We start from the raw sequence: 15,661 nt of genomic DNA, 5'->3' as shown, positions 1-15,661 counted from the left end.
AGCCCTCTGAATCTGGATATGGCCCAGTGATGCCACATGTCCCCTATGCCTGGCACACGCCCACTGTGGCTGGCACACGGCCCACTATTGGAGGCACACGGCCCCATGTGGCGGCACACGGCCCCATGTGGCGGCACACGGCCCCATGTGGCGGCACACGGCCCACTATTGCTGGAACACAGCTCCCTGTGTTAGATATCGCCCCATGCTGCTGCTTTTAGTAAAATAAACTTTCCTTACCTTCTCCAGCATTGTCCTGTCTGTGTCCCCCTCCTCGGGGTTGAGCTCCGGCCTCCTGCATTTCCTGGTTCTCGGCCGGTCATGTGATCGGCACGGCAGAGTGAAATCTCTTGTGCCTTATCACAGCAGCAGGAGGGAGGCCGGGCAGACACGCTGGAGGAGGTGAGTAAAAAGTTTATTATTTTACTGTTTGCAGCAGCATGGGGGCCATAGCTAACACGGGGGAGGGGGCATGTGCAGTCAAAGAAGGGCGCAGGCAGATATAATATACTTGCTGCCCCAGCCCATCGCCGCGGTGCACTTTCAGCACCATGGTGGTGGACAGCGGCTGTGCATATTATATGAGCGGGAGCAGGAGATCAAAGGCTGCTGCTCCCAGCTTTCACAAGTCCCCCAGCAGAGCTCCAGAGCTGCCCGCACCTCCCCTGGACTCTGTAGTGTGTGTGTGTATGTGTGTATATATATATATATATATATATATATATATATATATATATATATATATATATATATGTGTGTGTGTGTGTGTGTGTGTGTGTGTATGTATATGTATATATAAAGTGGAACATTCTGCAATGGCCAAGTCAATCACCAGATCTTAACCCAATTGAGCATGCATTTCACTTGCTCAAATCCAGACTTAAGACGGAAAGACCCACAAACAAGCAAGACCTGAAGGCTGCGGCTGTAAAGGCCTGGCAAAGCATTAAGAAGGAGGAAACTCAGCGTTTGGTGATGTACATGGGTTCCAGACTTAAGGCAGTGATTGCCTCCAAAGGATTCGCAACAAAATATTGAAAATAAAAATATTTTGTTTGGGTTTGGTTTATTTGTCCAATTACTTTTGACCTCCTAAAATGTGGAGTGTTTGTAAAGAAATGTGTACAATTCCTACAATTTCTATCAGATATTTTTGTTCAAACCTTCAAATTAAACGTTACAATCTGCACTTGAATTCTGTTGTAGAGGTTTCATTTCAAATCCAATGTGGTGGCATGCAGAGTCCAACTCGCGAAAATTGTGTCGCTGTCCAAATATTTCTGGACCTAACTGTGTGTGTGTGTGTATATATATATATATATATATATATATATATATATATATATATATATATATATATATATATATATATATATATATATATATATATATATATATATATATATATATATATATACACCCCCCGTATATTCGGATTATAAGATGCACCCCCTACTTTCCCCCAAAATTTGGGGGAACAAAAGTGCGTCTTATAAAGCGAAAAATACGGTAATTAGGTACGCATGTCACATTCTATACCAGTCTATGCGAGACTTGGACACAGCAGAGTACCAAAGATCTGCAGCCATTCTACCTTATTAAATTGTGGGTCACACTATCGTAGAGTATCCAATGTGATATGCCAATGACACTCAGCTGAGACTCTGCTGCAAGTGTGACCAAACGTCATTCACTGTGCCCAGATTCTGTCACATGTGAGAATCGAAGCACAGGTGAGGAAAAGGTGGAGAGATTAATCTCTTCAACTTCTCTCTTGCTGGTCTCTGCATATATTGCACTGCAATCAGATGACATCAGTGTAGTCTGAGGTTTCACAAGCACCCTTAGACTTGTATAGGAGCGCGTGACCAGAGACACTGCCATCCGCATAATGCTGTGATTTTTATTTTTCCTTAACCGGATTACAACCTTGGAAAAACTTGCAGATCTGACCTACATCATTGAATAACTTTGGGACAAGGGCAATCCAATTTATCGGATTGTACTCGGCCGATTCATACTATCATGTGATCCCGGCCTTACAGAGTACATGGGACGTAGCATTCAGTTCACATTTTTTATATGCACTATACCACAGGTCCCAAGAGTGAAGCTCTATGTTTAAGAATGGCTCACTAATGATCTATATACTTTAAAATATGATAACAGTCTGATATATCAGTTTTACAAATTCCATAAGACTAATTGTTCAGTCTCTCCATTTCACTTTTTTCTCCTCTTTGCACATTTGTCACAAACATTTTGTTTTTTCTGTGTTGAGCAACTTATTTGGGGCCAATCTAAGCTTGGGTACTGTGTGAGTGTACCCTAAAAGTGGAGTTTTACTAAACGTCAACACCCTAAATGAGTTCCAGTAGTGTAACCTATACTCACCAATAGAACAGTAGATATACCTGGACTTACCTTAATATTAGAGCCGTGCACCTCCGCAAGAAGGATCTGTTCAGGCTTTAATCCACACAGCTCACTCAACTGCTTCTTCAGCCCTGTGTACTTCTCATCCATATTCAGCCTCAATCCATACCGTACAGGCGTTGTGCCATCTAATTTAATAACTTAAAAATGCATACAGAAACATTAATTTTTGCAATTGAAAACTTTTTTTTTTTCTTTATTTTATATTTTCATTATTTTAAAAAATGTTTTCATTATTTTAGGGGTGAAAAAAATGTGGAATATGTGTATATATATAGATATATATATATCTATATATATATATATATATATATATATATATATATATATATATATATATATATATATATATATATATATATATATATATATAAAAAAAATGTTTCCGAGACCCATAATGTTTTCATTTTTCGGTCTCCGGAACTGTATGAGGACTTGTTTTGCCAGGTTTAACCAACGTTTTTATTGATCCCATTTTGGGATAGATAACATTTTGATCCCCCCTTACTGTGTTGTGTACCCACTACGTAAACCTGCTCAGACTTGCACTTTACACGTACACTAGATGTCAGGAAGGGGTTAGAGAACTGAATCATATACCAGTACTAGGGTAAATATATGTTCCCAAGATTCCCCACTAAGTAGTAAGGCTAAAATATATTTGGACAGATTTTCTTATCCTAAATTTTAAACAGCATAAGTAAAACTAGAGCGTGTAACAAAGCGCCAAGTTTATTATAGTGTTTCATGCTGCTTCTTATCCACATTTACACCAGCTATTAGTAATATTACTTTGTGCCAATAATTTGCCTCACTGTTTACTAGACCATCTCTCCTTGTCAAGCGAGTCAGAGGCACATAAGGCAGTTTATTTGGATGAAATTTAAGATGTTTTTAAGTACTTTTATAATGATGAATTGAGATGGGAAAATCTATTTGCAGAATTCCAGTCCATTGGCCAGGTCAGTAGTCTGTGAACGGTGGAGAGGAGGCCTGCATATCTCCTTAGGCTAGAGTCACACTTGCGTGTTACTTGCCCAAGGATCGCATCACACTGCCTGGACTGGCCGCTGGTTCTTTTGAGAGGAGGCTATCAGCTTCAAGAACTTCTATGCTGCTGAAACGCTCTCGTCAGGAGACCCGACGGCCAGGTCGGGCGATGTGTTTGCGTGAGTCACAAACAAATGTGAATCCAGCATTCCTGGCATTTTCTTTATAGTGGACTTTCTTACTTGAATCATCAGCGCAAATAATCAAACTCTGCAATGATGACATGATGCAACACAATTAAAAATAAATGCTGGGAGGAGAGGAGATTCACAGGCTTCTAGTCCACAGTGGTCACAGATTACTGACCTGCCTGATGAACCAGAGTTTAAAGGGTGCTTTACACGCTGCGACATCGCTAGCGATCTCGTTAGCGATGTAACACACCAGATCACAGATAAGATTTGCAGAGATCGCACATAGGTCATTTTTGTAGCGCCGGTCACATGTGTGATCTCGGCAAATCGTATGTGCGATCTGGCTTGTTACATAGTTAACGAGACTGCTAGCGATGTCGCAGTGTGTAAAGCACCCTTTAGTCTTGCGAATAGATTCTGCCAGAAACGTCAATGAAATGTAAGCAGCTGGTAATTGCAACATTGATAAAAAGTCCCAGTGCAGAAGCACAACCTCCTGTGAGTCAGGCAGCTGACCTCACCATGATTTTTATGCACATCGAGTGGCGTAACTAGAGTTCAATAGGCCCAGGTGCAAAATTTTGACCTGGCCCCAAACCCCACCCCCCCTCCCGTGTCCTCTCACCCCCCCCCACCCCAGCTCGGAGTACAGGATAATTATGCTGACACTCGGATCTTTCCCTCAGTACCCTGCCTTCCCATGGTCTTCTGTACATATTTTCCTCAGCACCCATTTTTCCCATGCAATGATATCCCTCTTTCCTATAGCACCCAGCTTTCCGATGTTTTGCTATACATCTTTCCCTTAGCACCCAGCTTTCTGATGTACTGCTATGCACCTTTATCTCAGCTTCCAGCTTTCCGATTCTCAGCTGTACATCTTTACCTCAGCACCCAACTTGCCCTTGATATCAGAGCATGGGAAAGCTGGGTACTGAAGGAAAGATGTATAGCAGAGCATGGGAAAGCTGCATGCTGAGGGAAAGAAGTGTTATAGAACATGGGAGAGCTGGGTGTTGAGGGAAAGATGTTTAGCAGAGCATGGGAAAGTGGGGTATAGCAAAGCATGCATAAGCTGGGTCCCGAGGGAAAGAGCTTTATTCCCTCAGCATCCAGTTTTCCCATCCCATGCTTGTATTTTCCTCTCTCATCCTGGTTTATGTTCCCGTCCTTGTATATTGCCCCATTCACCTTTTTTTCTGTACATATTTGTGCTAAAAACAACATTATAGATTTATTCATTTTACATATAAAAATGGTAGTTTTTTTTAATGTAACATCAGTATTGCCATTTTTTAGAGGGTTTTTTTGTGCTTTTAGTATTTATGCTTTTTAATGTCTGAATTTTATCACTAAAATGTCACATGTACACAGTCATGTATTCACACGAATGCAGACATACACACTATATTTGTTATATATTTATGTCATATACTGTGTATGTCTGCAATTTTAAACACACTGTATACACAAAGAAATAAGAAAGTTGGATGTCTGGCAGCAAACCATGAAGATGAGGAGAGCCATCCACCATCACAGGACAGCAATGAGGCATCATCAGCTACAGGGGAGTGGGGGAGGGGCAGGAGAGTGCAGCTGTGGGAAAGGGGGCAGGAGAGTGCAACTGTGAGGGCAAATAGGAGAATGAGAGAAGAGGGGAGTGGGGGATGGGTCAACAAAGTGTATCTGTGAGGGGCAAATAGGAGGATAGGTGAAGGAGAAAAGAGGGCAGTGGGGGAGGGGGCAGGTGAGTGCATATGTGAGGGGCAAATAGGAGGATAGGTGAAGGAGAGGAGAGGAATGGGCAGGGGGCAAGAGAGTGCATCTGTGAGGGGTAAATATGAGGATAGAAGAGGGCAGTGAGGCTAGAGAAATCATTCAGGGAGCTCCAGTACTCACTTCAGCTCCATTGTGTCCTCTGGAGCCTCTGCTCCTGCTAGTGCCGACTACAGAGCGATGACATGCAAGAGGGGGGGATACACTCTCCTCAGAAATGTCATCTAGTTCTGCAGCACAAACTGCACAGGCCTCCACAGGAGGTCCGTGCCGGTGGGCGGGGCTTACTGCCGGTGGGTGGGGCTTACTGCTGTGGCAGGGGCTGGCAGTGCTAAGGAGGAGACGGCAATGATGTGCTTTGTCCCCTCTTCTGATGGACGGGACGGGCGGAACTTACATGGAACATACAGCATCTGTGCTGTATACAGGAGGAGAGACTGTCAGGGCTGCAGGGATCCACTGACTTCCAGGTGGGCACAGAGCAGTGAAATCGCTCTCTTTAATAGCAGACAATCGCCCAGCAGATACACAAAGCCGGGGGCTGGGTGATCACTGTTCTGCTATTACTGCTCTTCCCGCCCTTAAGCCCGCCCACCTCTCAGCACCGCCTTCAGTGGAAAGAGGTGGGAGGGATTATGGGCAGAGAGAGAAGTGCATATGCATTTTTAAGTAGCCAGGACATGTGTTACCCCAGAGCCGGCTGCAGTGACCATGTTCCAACGCAGTTTGCAGCACGGGGTCCAGACGGGGATCAGAACTGCAACACATGTCAGCTGGATGTGGTACTCTGGTTCACATCAAGCTGAACCAAGTGCTGAGATCCAGGATGGGCCCTTTGAAGCCCCGGGCCCGGTCGCAGTGGCAACCCCTGTGACCGCAATCGTTACGTCCCTGTGCACATCATAACAAGTTTTTTATCCTGTGGGCATAATAAAAGATTCCCTGGGGTAAACCACCTTCCATAGGGCTTCATTACAGGTAGGATGGGAGACACTATTTCTACCATATTTTGAAATAGGGGAGATGGGAGGCAACTAAAACTAGATAGTGGATGAGGTGTGGATAAGTGAAGAACTGGATACATGCTTTGTACCTACACATGAGTGAAGGTGGGAAGGAGATCATATTGGTTCCATTTTCTTGGAAATAGAGAGTTGTGAAGAGAAGTCTTAATATACACACATTGCATTACTTATCATAACAGTGGTGGGTAACTTATACTTGGCATACCCACTGATCTGCCATTATCACCCCTGGCAGCAGTCGGATGCACACGATCTACGGTATACAACACCGCAGATCGGCACACTGTGTAGTGGTCACTGGCAGTTGCTGCAGATCAGCTATTTACGGCTACTATTTGGATATGTTCCCAGATTCAGTATTTGCATCAGAAAAATCTGCTGTAGACATCGGTGAGTTGGCAGGAAAGCGTACTTTTTTTGGCACGTGTATTTTTCCCATTCACTTAATTGGGTGAAAGATGCTGCAAAAACCCAAAAGAACTGACATGCTGAAAATTTAAAACTGCTGTAAATCTGCAAGAAAAAATAAGCAGCCTGTGCATGAGACTTCAGAAATCTCATTTACTTTGCTGGTACTATAATACAATGTTTTGTTTTTTTCAAGACTAAAACACGTGAAAAAAGATAGAAAAACTGCAACATGTGCACTCACTCACCCCTTTTTCTGTGAAGAAAAAAAATAAGAAATTACCTGTAATTTCCAAATGCATGTAACTGTCCATAGGTAAAGGTAAGGATAGAAAATTAAAGGGATCGAATCGGACACTGACATGCCCACAGGTTTTACATTTCACTTGAGATCTCAACTGTCCATGAAACAAGTCCACAACTATAGACCGATTCCTCCTCAAGTGATTGTCCCAGGCCTAGGGAAGAAAGCTATGCTTAGTCACCATGGCAGGTAAATAATATACATGGAGATTTCTAATATCTAGCCATAGAGGAGGAAAACAATAACGAGACAATACATAATAAAAAGTATAGTAACCATCATTAATTCGGCTATATTCCTGCATAACCCAATGTAAAATTGCATTGCATATGGTGATGCAAATAAGAGAAGTAATTAACTGCTGCTTCTAGTAACTGAACATGATCGGCAAAGCTTGTGATGGATTTAGAGATACGTGTTCAGCTACATGAACATTTCACAGCCTGGAGATTTCACAAGGGAAACAGACAGCATATATGGAAAGTCATATATCAGGATAAGGACAACCTGCTAAAATGTAACTTTAAAATACATTTAAATTGCCAATTAAATGTTTGAAAATTTTCTTACAATTTACTCTGATACACTACATTAAAAGATCTTGTCTGCAGCTTTCACACCACAGTTTCTCCTTCCACAACATTCATATACATTGATGTCAGAGCAACAACAATTTATTAAAGGGAACCGGTCACCAGGATTTTCCCTAATCAGCTGCGACCATATACAGTGACCTCTTATATACAGTATTCTAGAATACTGTATATAAGGGCCCAGTCCGCTCTGTATAACGTAAAAAACATATTATACTCACCTATGGGGCACTCGAGTCCAATGGACATCGCAGCTCTCTGGTGCGGTGCCTCCTCTCTTCCTTCTATCGCCTTGAGTCATGTGAGCTACAGGGGTCATCACATGACCCAGTGCTACCATGACAACCATCGGATCCATGTGATCACGTTACATGACTTCCGGTGGTAGCCTGAGGGTATGCGATTACCGCGATCGCCGTTAAAATGGCGCTGTCACATTTTGACAGCGCCATTTAAGGCATTAACGGGTATGGGTGGATAGTGATTCCACTCGTACCTGCAAGGCACACATCAGCTGTACAAATCAGTGCGCGGATCCCCGCCAGCAGCCCACAGCAGCAGGTGGGGATTAACACTATGACCACCAGGATGTAATATTACTGCCCGCAGTCATTAAGGGGTTAACACTGATTGCCCGCTTTCTGCCTATGCAGCATGTATACAGAAAGCTGCCAATGGTAGTGTGGGCGGGGTTATACAGAGATAATTAATCAGAGAATTTGAACCTCTGAGGCAGATGAAACAGGTTTAAAATGTCAGGAGAAAGCACGTTCTTTTGACTTTCTGGGGGCACGTGTTTCGTTCTTATGACTGATCAATGTAATGCAGGGAAAAAAGTACATGACTCCAGAGAAGAATCTCTTGTAACCCCCCTCCCCCCCTTTAGGCTTTTCCTAAATTCTAACCTAAACTCTGCAAGATAATATCTTAGCAATAGGAGGGCAAAAAAAAATATTACTCATATCTGCAGCTATGATGGATGTGGCCAGTGTAATATGCTCAGCTGGTGAAAAATCCTCATGAAGTTGCCTAAAAAGATGATATTATTACAACATATAACAAAGTTCCAGTAGTTTCTAAAAGCAATGATCTAAAATCACAGTTTCCTACAATGAAAGATATTCTTCTTTGTACTTTATATTGGACAAAACTGATTTACCATTGGATTTAGTGGGCAAAAGAAAAGACTTGTCTAAACAGTTTACATGATGTAATAACTGACCTCCGCGGCAACTTCCCAGTCTGGCCGTCCATCACTGTCCTTGAGTTCAACATAAGGCTTGTCATGTACTCTATTCAGATCTTCATGGAGGCCATCAAGAAGAAATGCAAGGAGCTCTTGGGAGTCCTGCTGCTGAAAACCATTGAACCGGGGAGCATACTTTGCTATTGTCCACTGAAAATAGAATATTAACAAACATTGATTTTAGATTATTTTCATAAACATGAAAAGCTGCAAGCTAAATCTATGATATTTCTGTTCTAAAGCTCTAGAAAATTAATCATCTTAGGAAGTAAATTACCATCCATGGAGAGTTCAGGTCCATTCACACAGAAAGATTATCGTGAATGGACATTCTTAAAGGGACTGTGGAAGCTGATCCATCCTGCCCGATCCACAGGCAGCAGGTATTAAACATTGGCTGCATGATTTAGGTCAAACAATGTTGGCACCCTTGAAATTGTTCCAGAAAATTATTACAATTACAAATGTTTTGTTATACATATCTATTTTTATGTGTATTGGAACACACAAAAAAAGGGAAAAAAAAAGGCAAATTGGACATAATTTCTTGCAAACCCCCCAAAATCGGCACAGCAAAAATGTTATAATGGTTTTAATATTTGGTTGCTTGTTGCTCACCCTTTGGAATAAATAACTGCAATCAGTCGCTTCCTATAACCATCAACAAACTTCTTACTCCTCTCAACTCGACTTTTCGACCACTCTTTTGCAAACTGCTAAACTGCTCCAGGTCTCTGATCTTTGAAGGTGCCTTCTCCCAACAGCAATTTCAAGATGTTTCCACAAGTGTTCAATGGGATTTAGATCCAGATTCATTGCTGGCCACTTCAGAACTCTCCAGCACTTTGTTTCCATCCATTTCTGCGTGCTTCTTGAATTATGTTTGGGGTCATTGTCCGCTGGAAAGATCCATGACCTATGACACAGATTTCTGATATGGGCCCTAAGATTGCAACCCAAAATCCTTTGATAATCTTCAGATTTCATGATGCTTTGCACACAGTCTAGGCATCCAGTGCCAGAGGCAGTAAGAAAACCCCAAAATATCTTTGAGCCTCCACTATATTTGACTGTAGGTACTGTGTTCTCTTCTTTGTAGGCATTATTCTGTTTTCAGTAAACAGTAGAATCATGTGCTTTACCAAAAAGCTCTATCTTGATTTTATCTGCCCACAACACACTTTTCCTGAAGAATTTTAGCTTACTCACATACTTATTGGCAAACTGCAGTTTAGCTTTTTTATGTCTCTGTGTCAGCAGTGGGGTCCTACTGGGTCTCCTGCCATAGAGTTTCATTTCATTCAAATATGGATTGATAGTTTGCTGTGACACAGATGCACCTTGAGCCTGCAGGACAGCTTGGATTTCTTTGGAAGTTGATTGGGGCTGCAATTATCAAGATTATCCTGTGTTGCAAGCTTTCATCAATTTTTCTCTGCTGTCCAAGTCCAGGGAGAGAAGCTATAAAGCCATGGGTTGTAAACTTCTCAGTACTATCGGACTGTGCAAACGGATTATTAAACAGATGCAGATGAGTAAACATGTATGGCAGTTACTGCCGCCATTCGGTCAGAGTAAATAAACTTTAAAGTACTTAAAAATGAACAAATGTCTGACAACAACCACAGTGAATCTAGAGAACATGGGCCCCTATAACAAAACGTCCTAATGCCCCCCTTCTCCCTTTCTACCTTTAAAAAAAGAAAAATATATATAATACATATATTATATATGTTTGGCTTGCCAAGCGATAGACAAGGATAGGGGAGTGTAAAAGAATGTAAACAACAACTGCATACTTGTTCCAGCCCCTTACTGTTTTCACCATCTACAATACCCCCATTGAGGCTACCAGATGGAGTGAGGTGCTGATCAAAATGCCCCCACTCTGGTACATACATTTTTGGCAACTTTTATCAAGGTAATCTCGTTTGATGTATTACACGGCCCAATCATAAGTGCCCAAATTTCAGTTTAATTCCTTTTCATAAAAATGCCACCCACCCCAACTCAATAATAAAGATATATATTTTGAATGCCAAAATTGCATCGACCAGTCATCTGTAACATGAATTGAAAGGGTTTATCCACTATTTTAAAAATGTACCATTAAAAGCCAATCATTGACCTCAGTAATCTTGTGTCTACATGCAAGCATCACAGCCAAGGTCAACGGCTGGCTTTAGCAGCTCATTGCACATGTGCAGCACAGCATCACTGAATGGAAATTACTATGTTATATATACAGTATATGTTACAGGCAATGTATGAAAACCTGGCATTCTATAGAATACCTAGGCAATGTATACAATCCCTGTCGTTTTCAGGCAAGGTATGAAATATCTGCGTTGTTCTATACTTTCTCTAGTCATTACATAAAATGTCTAGGTATTATAAAGAATGACAAGAACTGCTAAGGCAAGGTATGAAATATCTGCGTTGTTCTATACTTTTCCTAGGCATTACATAAAATGTCTAGGTATTATAAAGAATGACAAGAAATGATCAGGGCAAAGTCGGATATAACGCCTAGATTGGAAAAGTTAGCCATTACATAAAATGCATGGTGCCCAGATTGGAAACGTTAGCCATTACATAAAATATCTAGGTGCCCAGATTAGAAAAGTTAGCCATTACATAAAATGTCTAAATATTATAAAGACTGACAAGAACTGTTCTGGGCAAAGTCTGATATAATGCCCGTATTGGAAGTCTTTAGTAACAAACAGTCAAAAAGCTAATGAAAGAAGTAACAAAGTCAAAAAACTAATGAAAGAAGAAATCCTAAACGAACAACAGAATATTTTTACTGGGAAAAAAACACAAAGAAACAGAAGTGCCATTCCTGACTATTAGTATTTAGTAACAGTCAAAAACATGAAAGAAGAAATGCTAAATGAACAACAGGATATCTTTGCTGGGAAAAAAAAGGAATCAGAAGTGTCATTCCTGACTATTTGTTGCAGCACGGGAGGCTAGAATGGCATTTTAATGCTAAGGGCAACTGAGCCAGTTTCACAGATCTGCTGCTGCCTGCTCTGTCACCTACTTTTGGATGCTATGGGCAACTGAGCCAGTTTCACAGATCTGCTGCTGCCTGCTCTGTCCACCTACTTTTGGACGGACCACCCCTGTAGTATTTTACACTACGCCTGTTTGTCATTTAGATATTGTATAGAATTACTAGGAAATGTATGCACATTGATATATTTCATACTTTCACGACCCATTTCCGGCATTGTATACATTGCCTATGTATTCTATAGAATGCCTGTTTTTACACATCGCCGGTAACATATACAGTGTCTTGCAAAAGTATTCAGCCCCCTTGAATTTTTCAAGCTTTTCCCACATTTCAGGCTTCAAAGATAAAAATTTTAAATTTTATGGTGAAGAATCAACAGCAAGTGGGACACAATTATGAAGTTGAACAAAATGTATTGCTTATTTTAAATTTTTGTAAAAAATAAAAAACTGAAGTGGGGCGTGCAAAATTAATCAGCCCCTTTAAGTTAATACTTTGTAGCGCCACCTTTTGCTGCGATTAAAGCTGCAAGTCGCTTGAGCTATGTCTCTATCAGTTTTGCACATCAAGAGACTTAAATTCTTGCCCATTCTTTCTTTACAAACAGCTCAAGCTCAGTGAGGTTGGATGGAGAGCATTTGTGAACAGCAGTTTTCAGCTCTTTCCACAGATTCTCGATTGGATTCAGGTCTGGACTTTGACTTGGCCATTCTAACACCTGGATATGTTTATTTGTGAACCATTCCATCGTAGATTTTGCTTTATGTTTGGGATCATTGTCTTGTTGGAAGACAAATCTCCGTCCCAGTCTCACGTCTTTTGCAGACTCCAACAGGTTTTCATTAAGAATGGTCCTGTATTTGGCTCCATCCATCTTCCCATCAATTTTAACCATCTTCCCGATCCCTGCTGAAGAAAAGCAGGCCCAAACCATGATGCTACCACCACCATGTTTGACAGTGGGGATGGTGTGTTCAGGGTGATGAGCTGTGTTGCTTTTATGCCAAACATATCGTTTGGCATTGTGCCCAAATAGTTTGATTTTTGTTTCATCTGACTAGAGCACCTTCTTCCATATGTTTAGTGTGTCTCCCAGGTGGCTTATGACAAACTTTAAACACCACTTTTTATGGATATCTTTGAGAAATGGCTTTCTTGTTTCCACTCTTCCATAAAGGCCAGATTTGTGCAGTGTACGACGGATTGTTGTCCTATGGACAGACTCCCCCCACCTCAGCTGTAGATCATTGCAGCATTGCAGTTCATTCAGAGTGATCATGGGCCTCTTGGCTGCATCTCTGATTAGTCTTCTTGTTTGACATGACATTTTTGAGGGACGGCCGGGTCTTGGTAGATTTGTAGTGGTATGATACTCCTTCCATTTCAGTATGATCACTTGCACAGTGCTCCTTGGGATGTTTAATTTTTTGGAAATCTGTTTGTAACCAAATCCGGCTTTAAACTTCTCCACAACAGTATCACGGACCTGCCTGTTGTGTTCCTTGGTCTTCATGATGCGCTCTGTGCTTTAAACAGAGCACTGAGACTATCATAGAGCAGGTGCATTTATATGGAGACTAGATTACACACAGGTGGGTTATATTTATTATCAGTTATTTAGGACAATATTGGATCATTCAGAGATCCTCAATGAACTTCTGGAGTGAGTTTGCTGCACTGAACGTAAAGGGGCCAAATAATATTGCACACTCCAATTTTCCGTTTTTATTTATTTTTTACAAAAATTTATAATAAGCAATTGTCATTCACCTTCACAATTGTGTCCCACTTGATGATTCTCCACCAAATTTACATTCTTTATCTTTATGTTTGAAGCCTGAAATGTGGGAAAAGGCTGAAAAATTCAAGGTGGCCGAATACTTTCGCAATGCACTGTATTATACTATGAGATATATATATATATATATAGAAATAGATATATATAGATATATATATATATATATATATATATATATATAGATATATATAGATATATATATATATATATATATATAGATATATATATATAGATATATATATATATATATATAGATATATATATAGATATATATATATATATATATATATATAGATATATATATATATAGATATATATAGATATATATATATATAGATATATATATCTATAGATATATATATCTAGATATATATAGATATATATATCTATAGATATATATATCTAGATATATATAGATATATATATCTAGATATATATATATAGATATATATATCTATATATATATATATAGATATATATATCTATATATATATATAGATATATATATCTATATATATATATCTAGATATATATATCTATATATATATATATATCTATATATATATATCTTTAATTCTACAACATTCCATGCCTTGGTTCAAATTAAGATTATTCTATTGACTAAGGGCGGCTTTGCACGTTGCAACATCACACGTGCGATGTCGGTGGGGTCAAATCGAAAGTGACGCACTTCCGGCGTCACTTTCGAGATCGTAGTGTGTAAATGCTAGATGATACGATTAACGAGCGCAAAAGCGTAGTTATCGTATCATCATTGCAGGCTCCGACTTTTTCATAATTATGCTGCCGCGACAGGTACGATGTAGTTCCTCGCTCCTGCGGCTGCACACATCGCTGTGTATAACGCCGCAGGAGCGAGGAACATCAGCTTACCTGCCGCCGGCTGCTATGCGGAAGGAGGGAGGTGGGCTCATCTCCGCCCCTCCGCCGCTATTGGCCACCTGCCGTGTGACGTCGCTATGATGCCGCACGGCCCGCCCCCTTAGGAAGGAGGCGGGTCGCCGGCCACAGCGACGGTCGCAGGGAAGGTGAGTGCATGTGAAGCTGGTGTAGCAATTATTTTCTCTACGCCAGCTATCACAAAATATCGTACCTGCGACGGGGGCGGGGACTATCGCGTGCGACATCGCAGCATCGGCTTGCGATGTTGCAACGTGCAAAGCCGCCCTAAGTGTCATTGTGGTCGCAGCAGAAAAAATCCATTATTTTTTTTTTTATATACAGAGATTGTTTTTTTGCACCTTGGGCAGCAGTACTTATAAATACAGCCCTGCCTGTATATGATAAAGCCACAACCTGTATATGGTAAAACATCTTTGAAAAAGTAGAATACCCATTCTTTGGCATATATGGTCCTCTATAGCAAGTTTCCATAAACTGGGTGCACAACGGATTATGCAGACAGAAAATCTGTCGAGTATTCAGCTACATGCCCCCGGTTTCTTGCAGACACCAATGCAGCCATCGAGTTTTCCAAGGTCAAGCAGTACAGTGTTTTTCCAAAGCGGCTTTGCCATTATTAAATCAGCAGCTCCATCTCAGACCTCTTACTCCATATTGTGAACTATACTGAAAGCCACCCGGAAAATGAGCATGTCACTTCTTTTAACCACCTCAGAGATTCTAAGCCCTGACGATGTGACATAAGATGGAACACGTGCACAGCAATGTCCTTTTGACATTGCTGTGCATTATGTCCATTTTACGGGGTGATTTTGTGACACCTGAAAAAGACATCATGCGCATGCACCCTTAGGGTTCCAGCATCATGGATAGAATTTTACAAAATCCCATTTATACACTGCAGATTTCATTTCTGAAGCCTGTCCATATGTAATGTGAATA

At 40.8% G+C, this 15,661-nt stretch overlaps 1 protein-coding gene across 2 annotated transcripts in view; it reads right to left on the bottom strand.

Moving 5' to 3' along the window:
- The window catches only part of USP32 (ubiquitin specific peptidase 32), a 391,424-nt gene that overhangs the window by 72,513 nt on the left and 303,250 nt on the right, over nt 1–15,661 (bottom strand). For both annotated transcript variants that reach the window (XM_075336246.1, XM_075336247.1), the window contains exons 22-24: nt 8,949–9,122; nt 7,113–7,287; nt 2,425–2,576 (exon numbers count right to left, since the gene is read on the bottom strand). In XM_075336246.1, the coding sequence (XP_075192361.1) occupies nt 2,425–2,576; nt 7,113–7,287; nt 8,949–9,122 (501 nt within the window). The remainder of the gene's footprint in view (nt 1–2,424; nt 2,577–7,112; nt 7,288–8,948; nt 9,123–15,661) is intronic.

This window comes from Anomaloglossus baeobatrachus, chromosome 2, assembly GCF_048569485.1.
Source record: "Anomaloglossus baeobatrachus isolate aAnoBae1 chromosome 2, aAnoBae1.hap1, whole genome shotgun sequence".
Classification (NCBI taxonomy): Eukaryota; Metazoa; Chordata; class Amphibia; order Anura; family Aromobatidae; genus Anomaloglossus; species Anomaloglossus baeobatrachus.
Note: the sequence above shows the minus strand (reverse complement) of the source record. Positions and strands in the feature narration are given on the sequence as shown.